General features: G+C 41.0%; 1 protein-coding gene across 1 annotated transcript; it reads left to right on the top strand.

The window, feature by feature from the left end:
• Positions 1-4,904: 4,904 nt before the first annotated feature.
• On the top strand, positions 4,905-22,012 carry traf7 (TNF receptor-associated factor 7). Its single transcript, XM_079366489.1, has 22 exons — positions 4,905-5,143; positions 7,013-7,180; positions 7,286-7,343; positions 7,761-7,852; positions 7,944-8,060; positions 8,179-8,271; positions 9,351-9,384; positions 9,565-9,787; positions 9,927-10,061; positions 10,300-10,395; positions 10,585-10,706; positions 11,222-11,295; positions 11,422-11,470; positions 11,688-11,815; positions 12,168-12,250; positions 12,371-12,410; positions 12,517-12,633; positions 15,765-15,887; positions 18,093-18,212; positions 18,332-18,463; positions 19,255-19,374; positions 20,041-22,012. The coding sequence occupies exons 3-22, from the start codon at positions 7,292-7,294 to the stop codon at positions 20,053-20,055; spliced, it is 1,965 nt and encodes a 654-aa protein (XP_079222615.1). The 5' UTR covers positions 4,905-5,143; positions 7,013-7,180; positions 7,286-7,291; the 3' UTR covers positions 20,056-22,012.
• The last annotated feature ends 76 nt before the right edge of the window (positions 22,013-22,088 follow it).

Below are 22,088 nucleotides of genomic sequence, written 5' to 3'. Positions count from 1 at the left end.
TTAGTCTTCCCCAAAAATGTAAACAGCTGTCACTCAATTTTTCAAAAGTCAAAAGAGTGAAATAGTTTTGTTACCAAAATAATGCACACTATGTGCTTATGTCTTAGAGTGTCAAATAAACAATGTTAAGATAAATTCAAAATACTGCAATCAAAAGTGCAATCATGTATGTTTTGGTCTTCTTCAAATTGACTCCTGTGTTTAAGCTCATTGTGTGATCTGATTGGCCACGTGTCTCTGCATGTGCATTCTGAGCAGTCCATCGCTAAATGAGTGTGGCGCTTCAGTGGCAGTGTTTTGCAGTGTACATACACACAGGCTTTCCATTAATGTAGAGCAATGTCTTTGTTGTTTTGTAAAACAATGTGTGTAGGGTAACATATGAGGCTGAGTATGTGTGTAATTGTGCAATTATGGTCTGACACTGTGTGTGTGTGTGTGTGTGTGTGTGTGTGTGTGTGTGTGTGTGTGTGTGTGTGTGTGTGTGTGTGTGTGTGTGTGTGTGTGTGTGTGTGAATATTCCTGCACACGAACAAAACTGCATTGAAAATGTCTCTTATTCATAGCTGCATTCATCCCTGCTCATTCTATTTACAGCCTCCTCCCTCTCATGTGGGCATCTTTCACATGCACCTACTGTTTCCAGACAGCATGGCTGCACACATCAGCCCCTTGTGTGGTACTTCTTCATTATCTTTCTTCCCTCCATAGCATCTCACAAAACTGATGTCAGAATGTTCAGTGGTTGTTTTTTGGTTGTTGATCCCGAGGCATGTTTTTACATTACAGACATGCACTGTTTTTTAGGGCCACTGCCATGATACTTAAAGGGATACTTCACTCATTTTCATGAAGCTTTGTATCATTAGAAACATGGTAGCAGTGTTGAATGGTCATGAATCCAGCCCTCATTTTGCCCCGAGACGAGAAAAATGTGTTTTTCTTTGCTTGAAAGTTTTCTTCATGTGATGCAAAAAGCATCATATTGCATCACATGAAGAAAACTTCCAGGCAAAGAAAAATACATTTTTGTCGTCTCGGGGCAAAATGAGGGCTGGATTCATGACCATTCATGTAAATGGGTGAAGTATCCCTTTAATGGACAAATGTAAGTGTAAAAAGACAAAGAAATAATACACAAAGTGATCTACCAGTGATGAACTTTCATTTTGTGTCAAATCTCCTGCCCCCTGTGGTCAAAAAAAGGAACACATGTAAAGACTGTATCTTTACTGTTTGTTATTTAATGAAAGGTGTTTAACCTTTAAAATAATTTCTTTTCAAATGCAGGTGTTTGTATGTGTGGCTATGTAGTATTTCTTACCCTTATATTAAGACTGTGCAACTTTGTTAAATAAAAATACTATTTATATATGGACACAGCTAAAAGATGTTCTTGTCCAATACTCGGCCTACATTTAGATAAACAGTGTCCTCTTCTGGTGAAAATAGGGTAGCATTAAATTAGTGTACTCAACAAAATTAAAGAACTTGTTGTGTAGAAAAACTGCTCTAAACCATTATATAAAATGATTTCAGATTATCTTTGTGTGAATGTATTTGACAGCTTGTCATTGTTTATTTTGATAGTTAATTATGGAGAAGTTCATTAACATATATCCTTAAGGGCTTACAAACTCAACTCAAAAATTGCTAAAAAAAATATTATTGTTAATATTATGTTTGGTACATAGATGATGATAGATAGATACTTTATTGATCCCAAGACATAGATCAAACATAACTGGATTAAATGTTTTAGTTACACTTCACTACTGTATAAATTCCAGAAAAGCACTACATGATGTTTTTATCGTTAACCTTTACCAAATATTCAGACATTGTCTGACTTATGGTGAAGGAGAAACCAACGTTTTCTAAAGTATGAATATATGAACAGCATATGAACAGCACAGCGTCTACTGTGGACTTATTCAGGTTCCTGGGATCCACAATCTCATGGGACCTGAAGTGGACCTCCCACATAGACACAATCAGAAAGAAGGCACAGCAGAGGATGGACTTCCTACATCAGCTGAGGAAGTTCAACAAGCCCCAGGAGCTGCTGATCATGTTTTACACCTCCATCATTCAGTCTGTTCTGTGCACCTTTATCACTGTCTGATTTGGATCTGCAACCAAACTCGCTTGACACAGAGCGCAACAGACAATCAGGAGTGTAGAAAAAATAATTGGTGTCGACCTTCCCCCATCCAGGACTTATATCGGTCCATGATCAGGAAACGGGCAGGTAGCATCACTGCAGACCCCTCACACCCTGGACTCAAACTTTTCAAGCTCCTTCCCTCTGGGAGGCATTACATTACATTACATTACATCACTAAACGCCAAAACAACTTGCAAGAAAAGTTTCTTACTCCAGGCTGTCACTCTTCCATCCATCCATTTTCTGCCGCTTATCCGGGGCCGGGTCGCGGGGGCAGCAGTCTAAGCAGAGACGCCCAGACTTTCCTTGCCCCAGACTCTTCCTTCTTCCGGTGGGACCCCGAGGCATTCCCAAGCAAGCCGAGAGCCATAGTCTCTCCAGCGTGTCCTGGGTCGACCCCAAGGCCTCCTACCGGATGGACATCCCCGGAACACCTCCCTAGGGAGGCGTCCAGGGGGCATCCGGACCAGATGCCCGAGCCACCTCAGCTGACTCAGGGAGGAGTCAGGGAGGAGCTCTACTCCGAGCTCCTCCCTGGTGACCGAGCTCCTCACCCTATCTCTAAGGCTGCGCCCAGCCACCCTACGGAGGATGCCCATTTCAGCCACTTGTATCTGGGATCTTGTTCTTTCGGTCATGACCCAAAGCTCATGACCATAGGTGAGGGTAGGAACGACCGGTAAATCGAGAGTTTCGCCTTTCGGCTTAGCTCCTTCTTCACCACGATGGACCGATATAGCGACCGCATCACTGTGGACTCCGCACCGATCCATCTGTCGATCTCACGCTCCATCTTCCCCCCACTCGTGAACAAGACCCCAAGATATTTGAACTCCTCCACCTGGGGGAAAGACTCTCCACCGACCCGGAGAGGGCAAGCCACCTTTTTCCTGTCGAGAACCAAGGCCTCAGATTTAGTGGTGCTGATCCTCATCCAAGCCACCTCACACTCGGTAGCGAACCGCCCCAGTGCCTGCTGAAGGTCCGGGTTCAATGGAGCCAACAAGATCACATCATCCGCAAAAAGCAGAGATGAGATCCTGTGGTCCCCGAACTGGACCCCCTCCGGCCCCTGGCTGCACCGAGAAATTCTGTCCATAAAAGTAATGAACAGAACCAGTAACAAAGGGCAGCCCTGCTGGAGGAGTGCCGGCTGTCACTCTGATGAATGCTAAACAGTCAAAGAGTGTCAGACCTGTCGTTGTAAAATAACTCTGGAACACCACTGTGAATGTACATAATTTATTTCATTTAAATGATCACACGCACACTCTATTTTGTAAATACTGTAAAGATTCTGCATGTTTACTTCATCATCCGTATGCACCACTCACCACTGCACTGTTATCTTATTAGTCTTGTACATATTAGTCTTTAATTACTTGTTTATATTTGTAGCTAAATTCTTTTTATATCACATTTACATTGTACAGAGAGAGCACAGTCTACCAAAGTTACATTTCTTGTGTTAAACATTCCTGGTCAAAAAAGCTGATTCTGATATTCCATCCAATCTAGCTCGAACAGTCATGAATTAAATTTCTGCCAACTCACCTCAGAAAATTCCCAATACGGGTGATAAATCAGAGCCAATAACAAAATGACTTCATTTGCTAAGTGTATGAAGTGCATTAATGAGACGGAACACAAAACAAATAAACTAAGACCTTTGCAAGAAGTACAGATAGAAAACTGCCCACAAAACAAAAAGTGTAGCCGACTGATTGATTGATTACCTACTAACTGTCAAAGCTCAAACTGTATTTGTATGAGAAACAAAATGAGTAAGTTGAACAAATAGAGGTTTTTCTTTCTTTTTTTTTATCAGACCATTAAAGTTCTTTCACTCAAAGTAAAATCTCAAACATACCAATAGACAACCATTTGCCAGTAGTCTATCTGTATGGAGACATAATTACTCTCTGAAAAACAAAAATCAACTGTCATATAAAAGGAGATTTACCATCACTTTCAAGGAGATATAACCTTTAGTATTTATTCCAGAAAGCATCATTCATGGAGGAACTGAATTAACTGAACTGAAAGGAACAGAATTATCAAAGTTTTACTTTGGACAGCAACCAATACTAAATTTAGCCTACAGACACATCAACATACAGACATACAGGGAACTCAAACTAGCATCTTGACTGAAGAAGGCAATGTCCATGTGAACTATCAATTAATAACTAAATTCAAATATATCTTTCATATATAATATGTAATTCAGCATGATGATCATGTGTATATTATTGTTGTGAAAATGCAGTTTGTTTAGTGCAAATATATATATATATATATATATATATATATATATATATATATATATATATATATATATAAACAGATATTGCCTACTTTATGCACCATATTGTTATTTTTCTATTTATACTGTAACCGTTATTACCAGTCAGGTCATCGCAGTATAAATATAAGAATGGATTTACAGTTCTTTTATTTTCTGGTATTGTTATGATATATTCAATGCATGCACTTGGCCACCATAAATTGTACATAATAACTTCATAGGCCCACCTCAGTGTTTCACATGTTTTGTTAATGTTGCTGGAAAATCTGTGTCAAAGTCTATGGTCTCAACATCACACCACCGTGCACGTGCGTTCACCGTAAAACGTGATGGCAGTTGTCGCATAATGGCTCGGTCTCTCAAAGAACCAATACGGCATGTTTCAAGGAGGGAAATAGGATGTAATTGAGGGCAAAGCTTTTTGCAGTTGGCTTGAGGAATTTACTGACAGCACTGAGTCCAATGGCAGTTCAGCGAAGTGGATTGTTGGAAGCGTAGTGCGCCGGCGGAGGTCAGCGTACTAGCGCGACTGCTCTTTATACTACATATCCCAGAATACATTGCGGCGTTTGAGAAATGTGTGTTTGAAGCAAAGACAGGAGGGGAGAGACGAAGATTTAGGAATTCGACTGCAGACTTGAAGCTACGCTGTGAGGGTTAGAATAATGGTAAGAGCACAACCAAGACCACGCTTTTGTTGAAATAGTTGCTACAATAACGTGGGTTTTACGTCGGTCGTTGACGTAGTTTGTCAAAGACAGCTTATAGCAGTGATTGCTAATAGGAAGTGTAACATTAGCTAACTTAAGCTAGCAAACTTAGCTAGCTAATTTTTGCAATTTTAACAGACCATAACAAGGCGACAGCTGCTGAGCAATGGCACCACGGACTGTCGTTTATAGCAGCCAACATACATAAAACTGTCACTTCGACATATACGGTTTTTACAAATGTAGCTAGCTAGCAGTCAGTATTCAACTTTAGTCAGTGGCGTGTGTGCGCGCGCTCGTTTATGTGTCTGTGTGTGTCTGTCTGTGCGCGTGTGTGTGTGTTCCGCCCCCTTCTCTTTACGGGAATCTCCTGGTTTGTAAAACAAAAACTGACGCTGGATGTAGAGGATTAGGGGTCCTGGGCTGTTTCTGGTACCATGTGAGCTGACAGTCTGCATACCTTTCTGTTCACATCACTTTCTAATTGTTCGCTTCAGTGGTTTTTGGCTGTCACTTGTCTTTCCCTTTGTCTGTGAGTTGCTCCCTCGCTCAGTGCTTGGCAGCCTGTTTTCTAAGGGGTTTGCTGTTTTTTTTTATTTCTATGCAGTTATACGTTATTTAGTTGTTATAAACTCATTGGGTCAATGCCTTCTGCCAGCTTGTGTTTCTTCCCTGCTGTCTCAGCAGTGTGTGCTAACTTTTATATTAGTAAGAAAGCACACGCCCATTAGTGTGTCTCTTCATTGACTCTCATCACAACAAAGCTATTACATGCATCTTTCCCCCTTATACTAAGGAACATACCCAGTTTATAACCTGTGACTTACTGACTGATTGAACTTTGTACTTCTTGTTTTGATTCAGCTCTGACTGAGCCACTCTTTGGTAATCTTGTGGGTTTTTTGTCCGTAAAAAACAAAACAAAAATTGACATCTTTTTACTTTAAGAACCCAAAAGAAGAATCGCAATTTTTAAATATGTTATGTCTGAGGCTCTAAAGAAGGTCAAACATGTATTTAAAAACATAAATCACTCCTCAGATGCATGTTTTTTCACTTTACTGCCTTTAAGCTGTTTAGTACTGAACCCTTGTCGCCAAATGTGGATGTGCCTCCTCTCACAAATGATTCAAAAGTCATCATTATCCTGATTTTATTTGGAAAGCTTCAGAAACAATCTTGATGTGATGCACAGCTGTAAGAAAATGATTATCCATCTGTACGAACATTTGGAAAAAAAAGTGAAGCAGTGCTGTGATAAAGTGAAGCCAGGTTGTACAGGACACCTCTTCCATATTTATTTTCACTGATTCACCTGATATCAAGCATGAAAGATGAATCCACATCATAATAAACATCTGCATCAGCAGTGTTATTTGTACGTGTGTCTCTAGTGAACCATAAAGAATCAATGAGTGTCTTTAAATATACAAAGATGTAATTGAACTTGAATCTTAGACCAACGTTCGTATAATGTTGTCTTAGTGCAGTCTTTCCTTCATATCAGACCCAGGTGAACTGGAGGAGAGTGGATTGCCGGGAAGCTCTCTGATGAACTGTTGGATGTAGACCTGCTAAAATAAAATAAAATAACGTCAAAGAACTGCTGAACAGAGCAATCATATGGTTTACAACTATTTTCCTATTATATGTATTTACTAGTAAACATTAATGTTTCTATTTAGTTTTTTTTTTTTTAGGGAAACCAATGAGGTTTACAACTGTCACTTGTTATCATACTTAAAAAATGTTTCACAACTTTTGTTGCCTCACTTAATTTCTCCTCACCTCTCTGTGATCCTCCATGTCCTCTTTTTCTGTTTCCAGGCTTAGAAATCCGGCTGGCTGGTAGCGATTATCCTGCATTTTTGTGTTCTTTTGGTTACAAGCAGTGTTAAGAAAAATCCCTACTGACAAAATCCAACCAAAAAAATAAACAGCCACAACAACAGCTATCCCCAGCTGCCCCACCACTCCTCACCCGACTCCAGCTGGGTAAGACACCAGTGTGACGTGGACCATGTACTAATTTTGTGTGACATATTGTTATTACTCCTTTTGTTGGGAAAAAAAATCCTCCTTATCTTTTATATCATGCAGAGCAGGATGGAGGCCTCATTTGGCCCTACCTTCTCAGCCGTGGCTGCTGGAACTAAAGGTGATGCACAGTTATACCCTCTCTCTCTCTCTCTCTTTTTTTTTTTTTTTCCCTGATTCTTTATTTTATCTAAATGTGACAATATGAAAAGACATACTACATAAACAAAACCGAAGTGACATCAAGACTTCATATGTTATGGGTATGTCAACCATCGCACTTCAAAAATATTAACAAAACTATATAAACAACAATTAAACAAACAAAACAAAAACCCTGCCACCGATAGTTCAGCTCTGGATTTCACTACTGGGAGTGATAACATAACATTGAATTCAAGTAGGTAGGACGCAAGGAAGTAAGACTTCATGTGAGATAAGCAGTGAAATTAGATTTATTATTCAAAATACACTATCAATTCAAACATTCTCTCTTTCTTTGCTCATAGTTAATGAATTTGTCTTCTTCTTCTTTCAGCTGAAGGATCCAGTAACTACAAGCAGCATAGAAGAACTCCTTCCTCCTCCAGCACTCTAACCTACTCTCCCCGGGATGATGATGATGGAATGGTACTGTCTTAAATCCATTCAAAACACCCGTTTTTTTGTCTAAAGTGTTTGAAAAGGTCAGCCTAATCTTTCCACTGTTTCTTCCCATCAGCCTCCTATTGGTACTCCTCGGAGGTCAGATTCAGCAATCTCAGTCAGATCACTCCATTCTGAGTCCAACATGTCTTTGCGCTCTACTTTCTCTCTGCATGAAGAGGAGGAGGACACAGTAAGATACAGATACCTAATATGTCATTGTGATGCATAAAAAGGTCAGTTTTTTTGGAAAAAAGAGAAACCACAGCACAAAGTGGAAAACTAACAAAGAAGTGTGTGTTTCTGTGCAGGAGCCCCAGGTGTTTGCTGAGCAGCCGTCGGTTAAACTCTGCTGCCAGTTGTGCTGTAACGTCTTCAAGGACCCAGTCATCACCACATGTGGGGTGAGTTTCCTTTCTTCCATCTGTCCATCCGTCTCACTCCCTTTGCATGTCCTCGGATTGTCTTATCTCTTCAATTAAAATCCATCTACCTTTTCTGTAAAAATACTTCCCAGTTAGTTTATTAAGAGCTCCATCCTTTTGTTTGAAAAGTCTTGATGCACACCAAGCAAAACCACCTCTGCTGAAAAACCAAAACGAAGAAGAAAACAACTTTCCAAACACATCATATGAAATGTTTGTAGGCACAGCAGGACTTTCAGGATGTTGGTTTTCCCTTTTCGCTCAGTGAAAAACCAAAAGCACACAAGCAAATGTGCAGAGGATGTGCGTAGGCCGGTTCAGGTCAAGATCGTGTTTATTAGCCCCAGGAGAGGGCAATTTACTACAGACGAAGTCGGCAGTAAAAAGAGCATAATCCAGCCAGCATACATCATAATAAGGACACTAAGAAATCAAAAGTCCATACTTGTTCTTTAACAGTTGTGTTTCTCCAAGCACAATGGCATTAAATACAAATATTTTGGGGTTAGTTGATAGATTAAAAAAAAGTTACATTCCATACACTGTTGTTTCTGCTTACATCTCTGAAATGTATCTCATACAGGCTGAAACTGGACGTTCATTTGTTTTCTGGATTTTGAAAAGTTTACATGCCAACAAAAATTCTTTTTTTTTTTAAGTTAGCATAAGATTTTCAATACATTAGCTGGTTCAAGTTCCAGTACAGGCCAAATTATAGAAGTTGGTTTTGTAGCTTGGAGAGGCGCCAGGTTACTTTCTAAGTACTGCCGAGATGCCCTTGAGCGAGAGTAAACCCAGAGTTAGCCCTCTGGGTTTGATAAAGTTTGTAAAATGAAAAGTAAATAAAGGCCAAACTCTAACTGTGTCTTTCTGGTCTGTGAATATTAGCTAAGCAGAATCTGCATGAAATGACTATACAAAATGGAAACAAACTCTCTGTGCGCTGTAGTTCAACAATTACTTTTTTCTTCTTTACTTTCAGGTTTGTCAAGGAATGATCTGTTAAAATGTATGAAAACAATAAAAATAATTTTGGATTCTTTTTCTTCCTCCCTCAGCACACCTTCTGCAGACGATGTGCCTTGACTTCAGGTGAGACTTTAAGTGTGGTGAGGGTTAGGGTTAGGGTTGTAAAACATCCACATCATGATGGAAGTTCTCAAACAGGTGGTGAAAATATCATGAATATCGTCTGTTTTCTTTCAGTAATGCTGCAGCTGTAGGATATTCCCTGAATGATATTCTTATGATCGCGTCTTTTCTCCCTCACAGACAAGTGCCCCGTGGATGCGGCTAAGCTAACAGTTGTGGTGAACAACATCGCCGTTGCAGAGCAGATCGGAGAGCTGTTCATTCACTGTAAATATGGCTGCAGGGCCACAGCTAGCAGCACAAACGGAGCAGCATCCTCCACCTCCACAGTGGCCGGTAAACCCGGAGCATACGAGGTGGACCCCCTCGGCTGCCCGTTCACCATCAAACTGTCCATACGCGTGTAAGGGCCACAGAGTCGTTGAAAAGGCTGATTTAGCTCCACTGCCATGCTGCCTTTTGTGTTGTATCTCATACTCTGAAGCAGCAACTTGTGGCAAGGCTTGACCTGCCCTTTTCCCTCGTCTTTCTATTTCTTGCAGAGAACATGAGGCCAGCTGTGACTACAGGCCGGTCCGCTGCCCCAACAACCCCTCCTGCCCTCCGCTGCTCACCATGAACCTTGAGGCTCACCTTAAAGAATGTGAACACATCAAATGTCCACACTCAAAATACGGGTGAATAAAAAGAAACGCATATCAGCAATTAATCCAGTTCACCTTCTCTAATTGCTCTAACGACATATCGGACAAAAAGGAGAGATAATTGCTTATCCTGCTCATTAGCAATCCTTTTGTTTGAGCATGTATTGTTCTGTCTATATAATCGCTTTAAATCAGTCACTGGTATATTCATAAAATCACATTTGTCTGCCTTTTACCAATCTGCCTCTGTTCCCTCCCACCTCACCAACAGTTGCACATTCATCGGTAACCAGGACACATATGAAACACACCTTGAGGTGTGTAAGTTTGAGGGTCTTAAGGAATTTCTGCAGCAGACTGATGACAGGTAAGCATCACAGATCCTCATTGATTACCCAAGTACTCAGATATCTAAATTCATGTTTGATTGATTGACCTGTTCACCAGCTCTTCAGCATACAGCACAATTGAAGGACAAGCCATACTTTTCAAATAATTAGTTTGTCACTGTCTCATTGTAGTCTGTATGTGACCTCTGAACTTTGACCCTGCTTAGGTTCCATGAGATGCAGCTGACTCTGGCCCAGAAGGATCAGGACATTGCTTTTCTGCGCTCTATGTTGGGCAAACTTTCAGAGAAGTTAGATCAGCTTGAGAAGAACCTGGAGCTGAAATTTGGTGAGAAACAGCGGATAAAAGAAGTCTCTTGGCTAAATTAAAACACTCTGGTTTAAAGTCAACAAGAACCTCAAACGGATCAAGTTTCATATGTGGATCCTGCGATTCTCATGATGCAATTAGATGCAAATGTATTGTCATTTATGATAGGCAAAGCTTTGGATCTTACGTCAACACTACAAGACATACCACTAAATTCATTTTAATGAATAGTCTACTATAGTTTTAATCAGATTGCAGCTCACTGCTGCACTGTACCACAACTGACTGCTGGAGCTCAATGCAGCTTTAAAAACTTGAGTTTTTCAGAGATGCCGTCATTTCTCAAACTTTGTGTCCCCGTAGAACTACGGACTATTTCAACTTTAGATTTTCTTTTCTCCACCTTAGCGTGTACTGAAAACAAGCTCCAAACATTTCATGATCCTTAATGATTATACGTTGTGAGCATAGTGGCCTTACTTGTTTTGTTCCTCGTTTTCTCAAAGTCACTGTACCTCTGTGTGTGTTTTAAGATGTGTTGGATGAGAATCAGAGCAAACTGAGCGAGGACCTGATGGAATTTCGTCGGGATGCCTCCATGCTCAATGTAAGTGTGTTTGATCCTGAATAGAAGCCATTAATAAAACAACAACAAAAATACTTAAATGCAACTTTTATTTGATGGATAGAAGTAGAAATACAACCCTCTAATCACTTGTCTATGTCCATGCAGGATGAGCTTTCCCACATCAATGCCAGGCTTAACATGGGAATCCTGGGCTGTAAGTCGCTGTCTTTCCATCCTTTATTCAAAATTGTCTTTTTCTATTTTAATTGTCCCTCCCCTTAGGGAAGAGATATATTTGAACAATGTCTGAGGTTTGCTGCAATATTGTTAGTTGTCAAGGGTTTCTCATTTTAGTTTTTCAGATTTTAAAAGCTTCACTTTCAATTAAAATCATTTTCATTCTTACCCTGTCTCTTTGTGACTTTGTACAGCTTATGACCCCCAGCAGATCTTCAAATGCAAGGGGACATTTGTTGGCCACCAGGGTCCCGTTTGGTGTCTGTGTGTCTACTCCACTGGAGATCTGCTTTTTTCTGGATCCTCAGATAAGACTATTAAGGTAATGACCTGTAACCGTCACTGATGTTTCTGTCTCAGTTGACTCCTGGAGTTCAACTTCTCCAGAGCACCACCAACCCTTTTTTAGTCTTGTTTCTCTGACGCAGGGCGATTTCTGACATAACGCACACATTCTTCCTCGGATGTTTTAATAATTTAACCCAAAACATTTATAATCTTGTATCGTAGATTCAATGTAAAGCTTATACAATCATCCAAAGTATTAGAAAATACATTAAAAGGACAAAAAAGTAATGAACGATACACAAATATAAATGTAGCTTTTTAAAGACTGAGATATTTAGTTTTGCCTTTAAGAGGTTTGTCAGTGTGTCTCTTCTCACCCTCTCCAGGTCTGGGACACATGCACCACATACAAATGTCAGAAAACCCTTGAAGGTCATGATGGCATCGTTCTGGCTCTCTGTATCCAGGGGTAAGAAAATATACACGTGCATATAAACAACACATGCAAACACACTTTGATCATTAGGTAAATGTCACATGTTGATGACAGTCCTCATCTCCAGTGGTATTTTGTTTTTTGTCCCTACAGAAATAGGCTCTACAGCGGCTCTGCAGACTGCACCATTATTGTAAGTACACCTTACTCCATCCTTCCTCTTGTTACGGCCAACATGCAGAACCTAAGAATGGTCTATTTAAATAACAATGTGTGTTTCTGCTGTGACTTTTGCGTAGGTGTGGGACATACAGACCCTGCAGAAAGTCAATACCATCCGTGCCCATGACAACCCCGTATGCACGCTGGTCTCCTCTCACAACATGTTGTTCAGCGGCTCCCTCAAGGCCATTAAGGTACAGTTATGAACAGTAAATATTCCCTTAGTGTGTTTGTGTGCAGTATAAAAGTGTTTTATTTTTAGTTGTCCTTAGTTCATCTTCACTGCCTCTGTAGTAGAAGTGAGATTTCAGTGGAATTAAAAATTTCCCAGAAATCTCCTTAAAGAGCATATTGCAGGTTAAAGACACCAGTGATCTAGTCATAGGAGAATGACTTAAAAATACTATTTATAAAGACATTCGTAAATTAATAAAGCACAGGGTCTCTTGGAGACATTTCAGTAAGTTTTTTCTCTTTACTTCACATTCAACTGTGACGTAGCATGGGGGAGTCTCGCTGAATCCCCATCTGTTTAACGTTGAAAAGCATGGATCCAAAAGTCACTCCCATCAATACAGAGGAACAAAATCTGTATTCCTACACATATGATGGTCCAAGGCAGTGGTTTAGGCAGAAATGGGAAAACACGGGGTGCAAAAGAAAATACAGGGGGTGCAAATTTTTTTCAGTGTCACTCACGGCAGCGCGGCACGGCGGAGCGGAGGTTATGTGCTCCCTAACACACTGGTTTTGAAGAAAACTGAATAAGTCTCTAAATGGTGCATTCTGTTCAATAAGATGCATTGTTACACATTTTAGTTTTCCCAAGCTTCATAATGTTGATTTACTGTACAGCCCCTGCCCTGACACACCCCTTCATCATTTGACTGCAACTCACTTGGTTCATGTTGTCTAATCCCTTTGTTGGCCCCCTACTTCTATCTGCACTTTCTTTAAAAAACCAACAACAAACAAATAAATTCATAATATTACTTATTAATATTATGTGTCATCCAGTAATAATAGATCCCTAGACCTTGATAAGTCAATCATCTGTCAGCATATTCGAATGTGGCGCTGACCCGAAAAGGTGGAGCTAAACCCTGCAGTCCGTTGATTGGTTGAAAGAGTCGTCCCTTCCTGTGTTACGTCGGTAAACAAAACTCCGCCGTGTTTAAACCATTGACTGTAATACACAGCTGATTGTTTATGTCTGTATTTCTCCTCGCCGCACACAGCCTTCTCTGAAACAAAGCTTCATTGAGTTCTTGTAATAAACAGTCACATGCCAATGACAAAGTGGATGAACTGCTGGATGTCTTCCAGTGTTGGTTTTGTTTATGTAGCGTTTTTCTCCTTTGTTGAATTCATTAGTTAGCTGTTAGCGGTTAGCTACTATCATATGACGCTATTTACATAGCGGCTATCGTCATCCGGCTGACACGCCGTCTACCAAATAGGGCACGGGTGGCTGTAGAAACGTAAACGGGATTGGGTTTAAGCTTTTCAGTACCGGTATTTGGCAAACATATTCTTTGCCAGAATTAGAATGTAGCCTAATCAGATATTTAGCGCACCCGTGTAGTAAGCACGTCTATTAAATGTAGATATTTGCACGGCCTAGGTCAAGCCGTGCAATAATTTCAAGGCCGTGTTTTTTTTAAATAGGCCGTGCAAAAAGCGGTTTCGCGGCAGGCTACCTAAATCTATGGTCCACGGGCTTATTATTATGAGCCTGCTAGATGTGATGGAGAGCAGGAAGAGGGCGGGATTAAGAGAAACAACGGCCACAGGAGAGAAATCAAGTTGGGGTGTGAGGAGAACAGAGCAGGCGTCCTGGTGAGTGATGGGTGCTCGTCTTACATAAGCTCATGCTGTGTTCACACATCAGCTTTTGTTAAGTGTGTAATCATAGACAATAACTTAACAAACAAGTAGTGGTAGGCTAAGTGTAAGTGCCGATCATTAACTATTAAATGTATAGGATTGCCTTGAAAACGGCAAATCTGTACAATACGTTTCATGCCGCAGCGCTGTGCGTGAGAGAGACAGACATAGAGCCCGATCATACAGCTGCAAACAGGAAACAAACGGAGAAAGACAGAGTGGACGCAGGGGGAGTACTTAAAAGCTTAATAAAAATACTAAAATTGTTCTTTGGTAAAAGTAGGTTCAAAGTGTAACTAAAAGGTGGGTAAAACAGGAGAGTTTAAGTCCAGTGAACACTTTCACTTTGATTGTCCACGGCCACTCACCCTTCCTCACGCGCTGCCGGATGTCACAGCAAACACAAGAAAGATGCGCCAACCACACTGTTACTGCTGTTCCCAAAGCAATACTTACAACGCTGGCAGAGCTGCTCACTGTTGTAACAGTCTTTCCCCAGCTGTGGCCGGGTCTTTAGCTCTGTCCTCGTGCTGGTGTTGACTCTGGCTCTGTCTCTGGCACTGTGTTGTCCAATCATCGCACTGTAGCTGCGTCCCGTCTGTCTTTCTCTGTCCATTTCCTGCCGTCTCCCGTTGTGTGCTCAGTTCCCCTGTGTTGGCCTTTAACCCTGTCGCCAGCCGCCGATTGGCCCAGGGGTCTCTGTCCTTTGCCTCTCATTGGCCGAATGAATGTCAATCCAACTCTACACAGGTGTGATTAAATGGGTAATCCGTCTCTCAAGGCAGAGGTAAAATCCCATATAATAAAAACAGAATGTTAATAAAAACACAACAATATGATAAAATTAACTATTAAAACATGCTTCAACGCAATGTTGAAAAAAAGAGCGTTCCAAACAGCTACACTTAAAAGGGCCACTTTTGGCTTTTTGTGTTGAAGAGCACATCAACTTAAGAATTGACTTCTTCTGAAGCCATTAACAGACAATTTTAAGTCTTAATTTACAAACACATTTAACTGTCCTGCTATATGCTCTTTAAGAATACAGCTAAAGATGCGTCTCAGTGAGATGCAGACAGTTAAGTAAGAAGCACCGTCTGTAACCCTTTTTTTTGTTACCATGGTTACAAGCGAGATAGCGAGAAAAAGGAAAGGTTTGTTTGTTGGGCGCTGTGTGCATGAGTGTGATGTCAATCCTCTCATAAAGGGACTTTCCTTTCTTACTCAGCTCCACTCGGCCTCCTCCACCTCCTCCCTGTTTCAGCTCAGTGACATCATGCAGTACAGTGCTCCCTCGCTCCAGATCTGTTTAATACCCAGTGTTAGTCTGTGGCGGTTAGCTGAGTAGCTATTGGGCCTTTTTTAAAGTCATAAAAAACGACTTCTCTTTCAAAGTGTTGCTGTATAAACCCTTTCTTTTCTCTGTGCCTGTGTGTAGGTGTGGGACATAGTGGGTACAGAGCTGAAGCTGAAGAAGGAGCTGACCGGTCTGAATCATTGGGTTAGAGCACTTGTGGCCTCCCAGAACCACCTGTACAGCGGCTCTTATCAGACCATCAAGGTAGGTGAAGGGCTGGAAAGAAGATACACACACTGTACGTCCCACTGTCCAATCAAAGAATCCTAAATAGGATTTCATGCTGAAGTAGTTTTTTTTTTTTTCTACCTTTGACATCCCATAGCCAGGAGGAAGAGGGTGCTCTGTCTACTTCTGTGTGAAATCAAACTTTAATATATTAGTTAAAATCTGAAGCATTGCATTTGCCACTGGCATCACATTTAACCTCGGAGGTGTTGAACTCAGGTTGGAAGTTTGACAAGTGAAGCACGATTAACTGGAGGGTAGTTTTATGTGTGATTGATTTCTTCTTCCTTGATTCCTAAAGCCTACTGTATAAATAGAGTTTGAACACCTATTTACTGGTAATCTTTCTTGATAAGCATGCACTACATTGGAAAGCCCTTCATGTGTTGCATCATTTTAAATAGACACATGAAAAACTAGATTTTTTTTAACTTTCAAATGAATCAACAACAACAATCTGAGCTTTAGTTCAAGTGCAGAACCCCAGCTGTGTGTGTGTGTGTGTGTTTCTGTATAGTGTGCAGTGAAAGCTGTTGGGATATATTATGTTCAGTAATTGGAATCTTGCCTCTCTATGAAAAAGGACTTTGTGTCTCTGTCTGACTGCCATCTTTATTCCCTGCCCTACAATACGAGTTCTCTCCGTCTGTGTGTTTTTGTGTGTGTGTGTGTGTGTGTGTGTGTCTGTGTGCATGCTTGCATCGGTCACTAATGAATACCTCAGGGAGCATGTGGAGAGAAAACGGAGGGCAGGAATGACAGCGACTGATTTTGGGAATGAGGGCTGTGTGTAGAAGGCTGAAGAAGGAGAAAGAAATGCAAAGAAGGATATGTAGGGCGGGTTTTTTATGGTGCTTAGAAGCAGAGCAGTTAGTCTCTCGCCAACACATCGCATGAAGTCGTTTAGAAAATGTTTTGCTGCGAAAATTGCTGTCACAAATGATGCCAATATTCATTGAAAAGCATCCCTTTGAAGATTTTGGCAGTACATACTGCATGTTTAACACAGACAAAACTGCAACTTCATTAAAGGTGTATTCACACCTTTGGTTCGCTTGAAACGAACTAAAACCCTGGCGTGGACCTTTTGAGTAAGTGTGAATACAAACCATCGAACTCAGGTGCGCAGCAAACAGCCGGACCGAGACCCAGCCGAGGAGGTGGTCTCGGTTCGCTTCCAAACAAACCCTGGTACGGTTTGTTTGTGGTGTGAAAGCAACCAGACCTCAGTCCGACCCAGCTCTAAAAATCGTACAGCTTTTTGGACATAACAGGCTCCCGTAGCCTCGCGCATTAAGGGAAATAATTGTTTGGTTAGCAGCACAGTGTTGTTTGTTTCTGTTGCCTACTTCTTCCATATAAGAAGCAGAGGTAATCTTCGGTCTAACTTTCAGACACATTCGCTGGTGTTTCATCGCTCTGTTCTTTTATTATCCAATACTTTTAAATCACACAGACTATGAACAGAACAGCAGCTGCAGCAACTTCTTGTTATTTTCCCCCGCGGCAGTCTGATCCTCCTCCTTTCCCCTGCACCACATGCTTCATTGATAACCTCGGCCATTTTCATCACAACACCGATTGCCCACACATAGATCTACATTTTTTACACCTTTAAATATTTTCATACCTGTACGAAACGGATGTAATTGCTGCTAAAATGTTTACGGATTTACTCCGCCCCAAACCTTTTTGTCCAATGACTGAATTAAGCTTTGCACAAATGTGGTTTTGTTTATAAATTCTGGACCTCTTGCAAAAAGTGCAATGTGAAAAAAACCTGCGCCAAACCAAAAAAGAAACGTAAAAGTATTTTGGTCCGAACCAAAGAGAGTGTGGTGTGAATACCCCCTAAACAAAAGACTAATGTTTTTTTTGTTGTTTTTTTTTTATCAATTTGCATCAAAAACGAGTGTGTAAATTGTGATTGTCAGTGAATGTTCTGCATTTAGTTAAAATTATTTAGCCTGCCAATGATTCTCTTTTGTTATTAAATCCTTCATTGAACGGTCTCATCAGACACAAAAGGAGAAGACAGAGACCCTGTGACGAAGCTCTGCTAAGATGTTACATTTTCATGTTTTTGTAATGAACTCTGATCTAAATATACCTGCAACACCCTTTCACTGATGCTCAGTTCCAACGATGACAGTAACCTCTTCATCACTTTCTGCCTGTCAGATTTGGGACATCCGTTCTCTGGAGTGTGTTCACGTCCTGCAGACCAGTGGAGGGAGTGTGTACTCCATCGCTGTCACCAACCATCACATTGTCTGTGGCACCTATGAAAACCTCATCCATGTAAGAAAGCTTCAAGTGAACACAAAAGACATCTTTCCTTCCCTGCCTTACTTTGACTTTAATTTCCACCACGTAGTTGTGTTAATGATCATTGTACTGAAGGTATCTGTTCTTTGCAGGTGTGGGACATTGAGTCTAAAGAGCAGGTGCGGACGCTGACGGGCCACGTGGGAACAGTTTATGCTCTTGCTGTCATCTCCACCCCTGACCAGACCAAAGTGTTCAGCGCCTCCTACGACCGCTCACTTAGGGTGAGGATGGGTCCTTTTTGTGTGTCAGTCAGTCCTTAACTCCTTTTCCACCATGGGTGCACACAAAGTGTTAACAAGGTAGACACAAACAATGGTCTAAATAACATGAAAACGCAGATGGATGCTAATGCTTATGGGCAGGAAGGACTTATTTTAGTATGAGTGTGATTGGCTTAACTACCTTTTTAAAAGGTCACATATTACCGTAAATTCCAGACTCTATGCCGCTACTTTTTTCTCACGTTTTGAACACTGAGGCTTTTACGATGATTCGGCTAATTTATGGATTTTTGGGCTTCTGTCGCAAAAACATTTGACCTCGTCACATCGAATCTTAATATCGGTCATTTTGCGCTTCATGCACGCACCCTCATCATGGAAAACACACAGAGAAATGCATATGATGCAGCTTTCAAGTTAAAGGCGATCGACCTGGCTGTCAAAGAAGCTAATAGAGCTGCTGCACGTAGGAACAACGAAAAAGAGACTGAGAAAGTGTAATGAAACAGGGCAGGGCTGACATAGAGGATCTTATAGGCATGATCAAATACAGGATCAGAGTGCATTTTTAGCAAAAAAAACACCTTCATAGACATGTTTTGGGGAGCTCTGACAATAATTGAAACTTTTTGAAAAGGAGGAAAATACGTGGGCTTGAACATTTTTAGTAAAGGGCAAGTTAAGTTAGGAAGCTCACCCTCACATGATACGAGTGTAGTTTTGGAAAAAGTATGTTTCTTGGGGAAATTTGCCAGTGTATGAAAATATGAACCCCATGTTTTCCTTTTAAGGTATGGAGCATGGACAACATGATCTGCACTCAGACCCTGCTGCGACACCAGGGCAGTGTCACAGCTCTGGCTGTTTCCAGAGGACGTCTCTTCTCTGGAGCTGTCGACAGCACCGTTAAGGTATCACACATCATCTCTGCATCAGCCTCGACATAAATCTATAATTAAAGGGATTCTTCATCCATTAAGCTTTGTATCATTAGAAACCTGGTAGTGTTTTTGAATGGTCATGTTTACCTAAGAGGGGAAAGCTCTGTTTTTCTTTTCTGAAAAAGGAGTCTCCGATGACGCATCAACCATAATTCTGCGTCATCGGAAGCTGCTTTGGTTAGCAAGGGTTGACACTACATGACTAGTTCCTCATGTTGTCGACCTCCGTGCAGTGCTGTGCATTCTGGGACTTGTTGTCTTTCATCCGCATGAGCCAAAATGACACTTTCTACCTTTTCTCGGTTAAGAAGGCTCCAACTTCAAAATAATATTTCAAATTTCCACTACATATAAGACCCAATGTCAATACAGATTCATGTTTCAACAGGTGAAGTATCCCTTTAATTCATACCACACTCTTTTCAAGTGAGAGAGTAATATTGAAATGACATTTTAGGAAGACCAGCATAAAAGCACTTTGAAAAAGTCAATTTGTTTTTATATCTATTCTGATTAAATCCTATGACATTTCCTCTTTTTAGCAGTGTTTCACATTCACAGCATGACTGCTGGATAGGTAACTTATTTTTCATCTACTGTTAGATCCTCTAAATCTTCGTTCTTTTTTCCCCTCAGGTATGGACATGCTAAACGAACAGTATTCTCCGCAGGAGTCTGCTTAACTTCCCATCTATTTTTGTGTCAGAGGGACTCTATGAATGGTAACAATTAACAGTCTCAGACCAGTGATAATTCTCTGCTCACCATTTGAACCCTTTCACTGTCTGCATTGCTTTTACATTTCATACAAACACTCCCAACACCTGGATCCCGATAGTCCAGATTACCGTTCTTAGTGCCCTGTTCACCAGTGCATTATGCAGCAAAGTAAGACGAGCTGCCTTATAGCTGCACCACTCCACCAAACCAAGAGGAACTGGATGCTGCACTCCGTTATCAGAGCAGGAAGCAAAACGTTTTGGCCAGTCTTTTCTGCTTTCTGCTAACACACCATTCATAATCAGTACTGACAATGCCTGCTGCAAACTATTGAAATAAGTCTAGAGGCTGGTTTCACAAACATGATGTGACATGTACCCCACCTCACAAATCCATATTTATATGCACTCCAGACAAAGACCAAACAGAAGAAATTCAGATTGGGACAAAGTTACTTTATCCAGTTTTATGTGCTTGAAGACTTTATTGATTTCAGCTCTTCACATTCTTTTTAATGTTTCCATTTGTTGACCAATGTTAAAACATCAGCTTCTCTGGAGCTGCTGAGCCTTTTGGTCTTTTGCCATAACGCGTGGCTGACGTCTCTCAGGCTTCGTCAATTAATATTTACATGCAGAAAAGGAGCCACAGGTCGGAATCAAACCCAGGCCACACACTTAGAGGAAAACGGCCTCCGTACGTGGAGCTCACACACCAACCACTAGGTCACCAGCGCTCCAGTGTTAGTCGTTTCTAACTTCATGTATAAAGCTCTCGGTTGGTTGGTCGTGAACAGCAGTTGCTTCCTTGGTTTGCAACAAAAGAAAAAAACGTATCTTCCTCACATGAGAAGGGGAGCACAAACATCAATAAGTAAGTAGGGATATTACCATATAATGCCCTTTACTTAAGACAAGCTAGTGTTTTATTACTTTACATAACTGAGCTGAGTAGCATTGGAGCGTTCCATCTGCTCTGGAAGAAAAGTGAACACATCATCAGCATAGGCGGGCAGAGATATAAAAACACATTTCCCCCTCTTGTCAGTGGTCTCAGTTATGTGTTGTGAAACCAGCCTTTTGTATAAACACCTTTCATTAAGAGTTGAACTTAAAGAGAATGACATTTCTATAGATCTACAGAGTTTAAAATAGTGCCATGATAGAGCTGTATTCAGAGCCACCCAACGGTTGTACAGTTGTGTAAAGAAACAAATAGTGCCGAGTCTGGACCTGTGCCCAAGACGATGACTCACCCTGGCCAACATGACAGGAGGGACAGAGAGACGAGAGGACCATCTGTGTGCATGAATGCGTGTGTGTGTGTTTCAATGAGTGCCATATGTGTGTGTTTGAAAGCAAGGACAAAGTGTTGTGATGTGTCTTTTTGTCCACTCCCCTCTCTGATATGTAACCTCAGCTTGTTAGACTGAACATAACCACAGATTAACTGATTGTTGTTTCATGACTGTAACATGCTGTGGACTCACAGTGAAGGTGAGCAGGTGATTGTGTGTAATAAACCTTTAAACTTCACAGACGCATATGCAGAGAAAGTGCCACTGAGTCCTGCTTTCCTAAATTAATGTTTCAGGACCCATATTGGGTTTAGAAAATGCAAAACAACTCAATTTACCTGGAAGGGTATTTTACGTTCATCAGAACATGCTAATCCATCTAAATGTACAAGCATGGGCTAAATCTAGTTTTTAAAGAAGTATTTGCCTTCATCTCAATGCATATATGACCTATACTTACAGTAGGCTTTGTGATGAAGTTGTTTGGGAAGAGAAGCAGTGTCTTCACTGGTCACAGTTCAGTGATGTCTTGTATACTTGTAATCATGTAAGCCTGAGTTGATCATTGATCAATAAAACCATTGTACACTTTGGAAATGTTGATGTGTTTTATTCAAATTCAACAAAATGGTGTTGCGATCATTACTGATGCTAACAGGTTCCTTAC

Source organism: Symphodus melops (genome assembly GCF_947650265.1).
Source record: "Symphodus melops genome assembly, chromosome: 17".
Lineage (NCBI taxonomy): Eukaryota > Metazoa > Chordata > Actinopteri > Labriformes > Labridae > Symphodus > Symphodus melops.
Note: the sequence above shows the minus strand (reverse complement) of the source record. Positions and strands in the feature narration are given on the sequence as shown.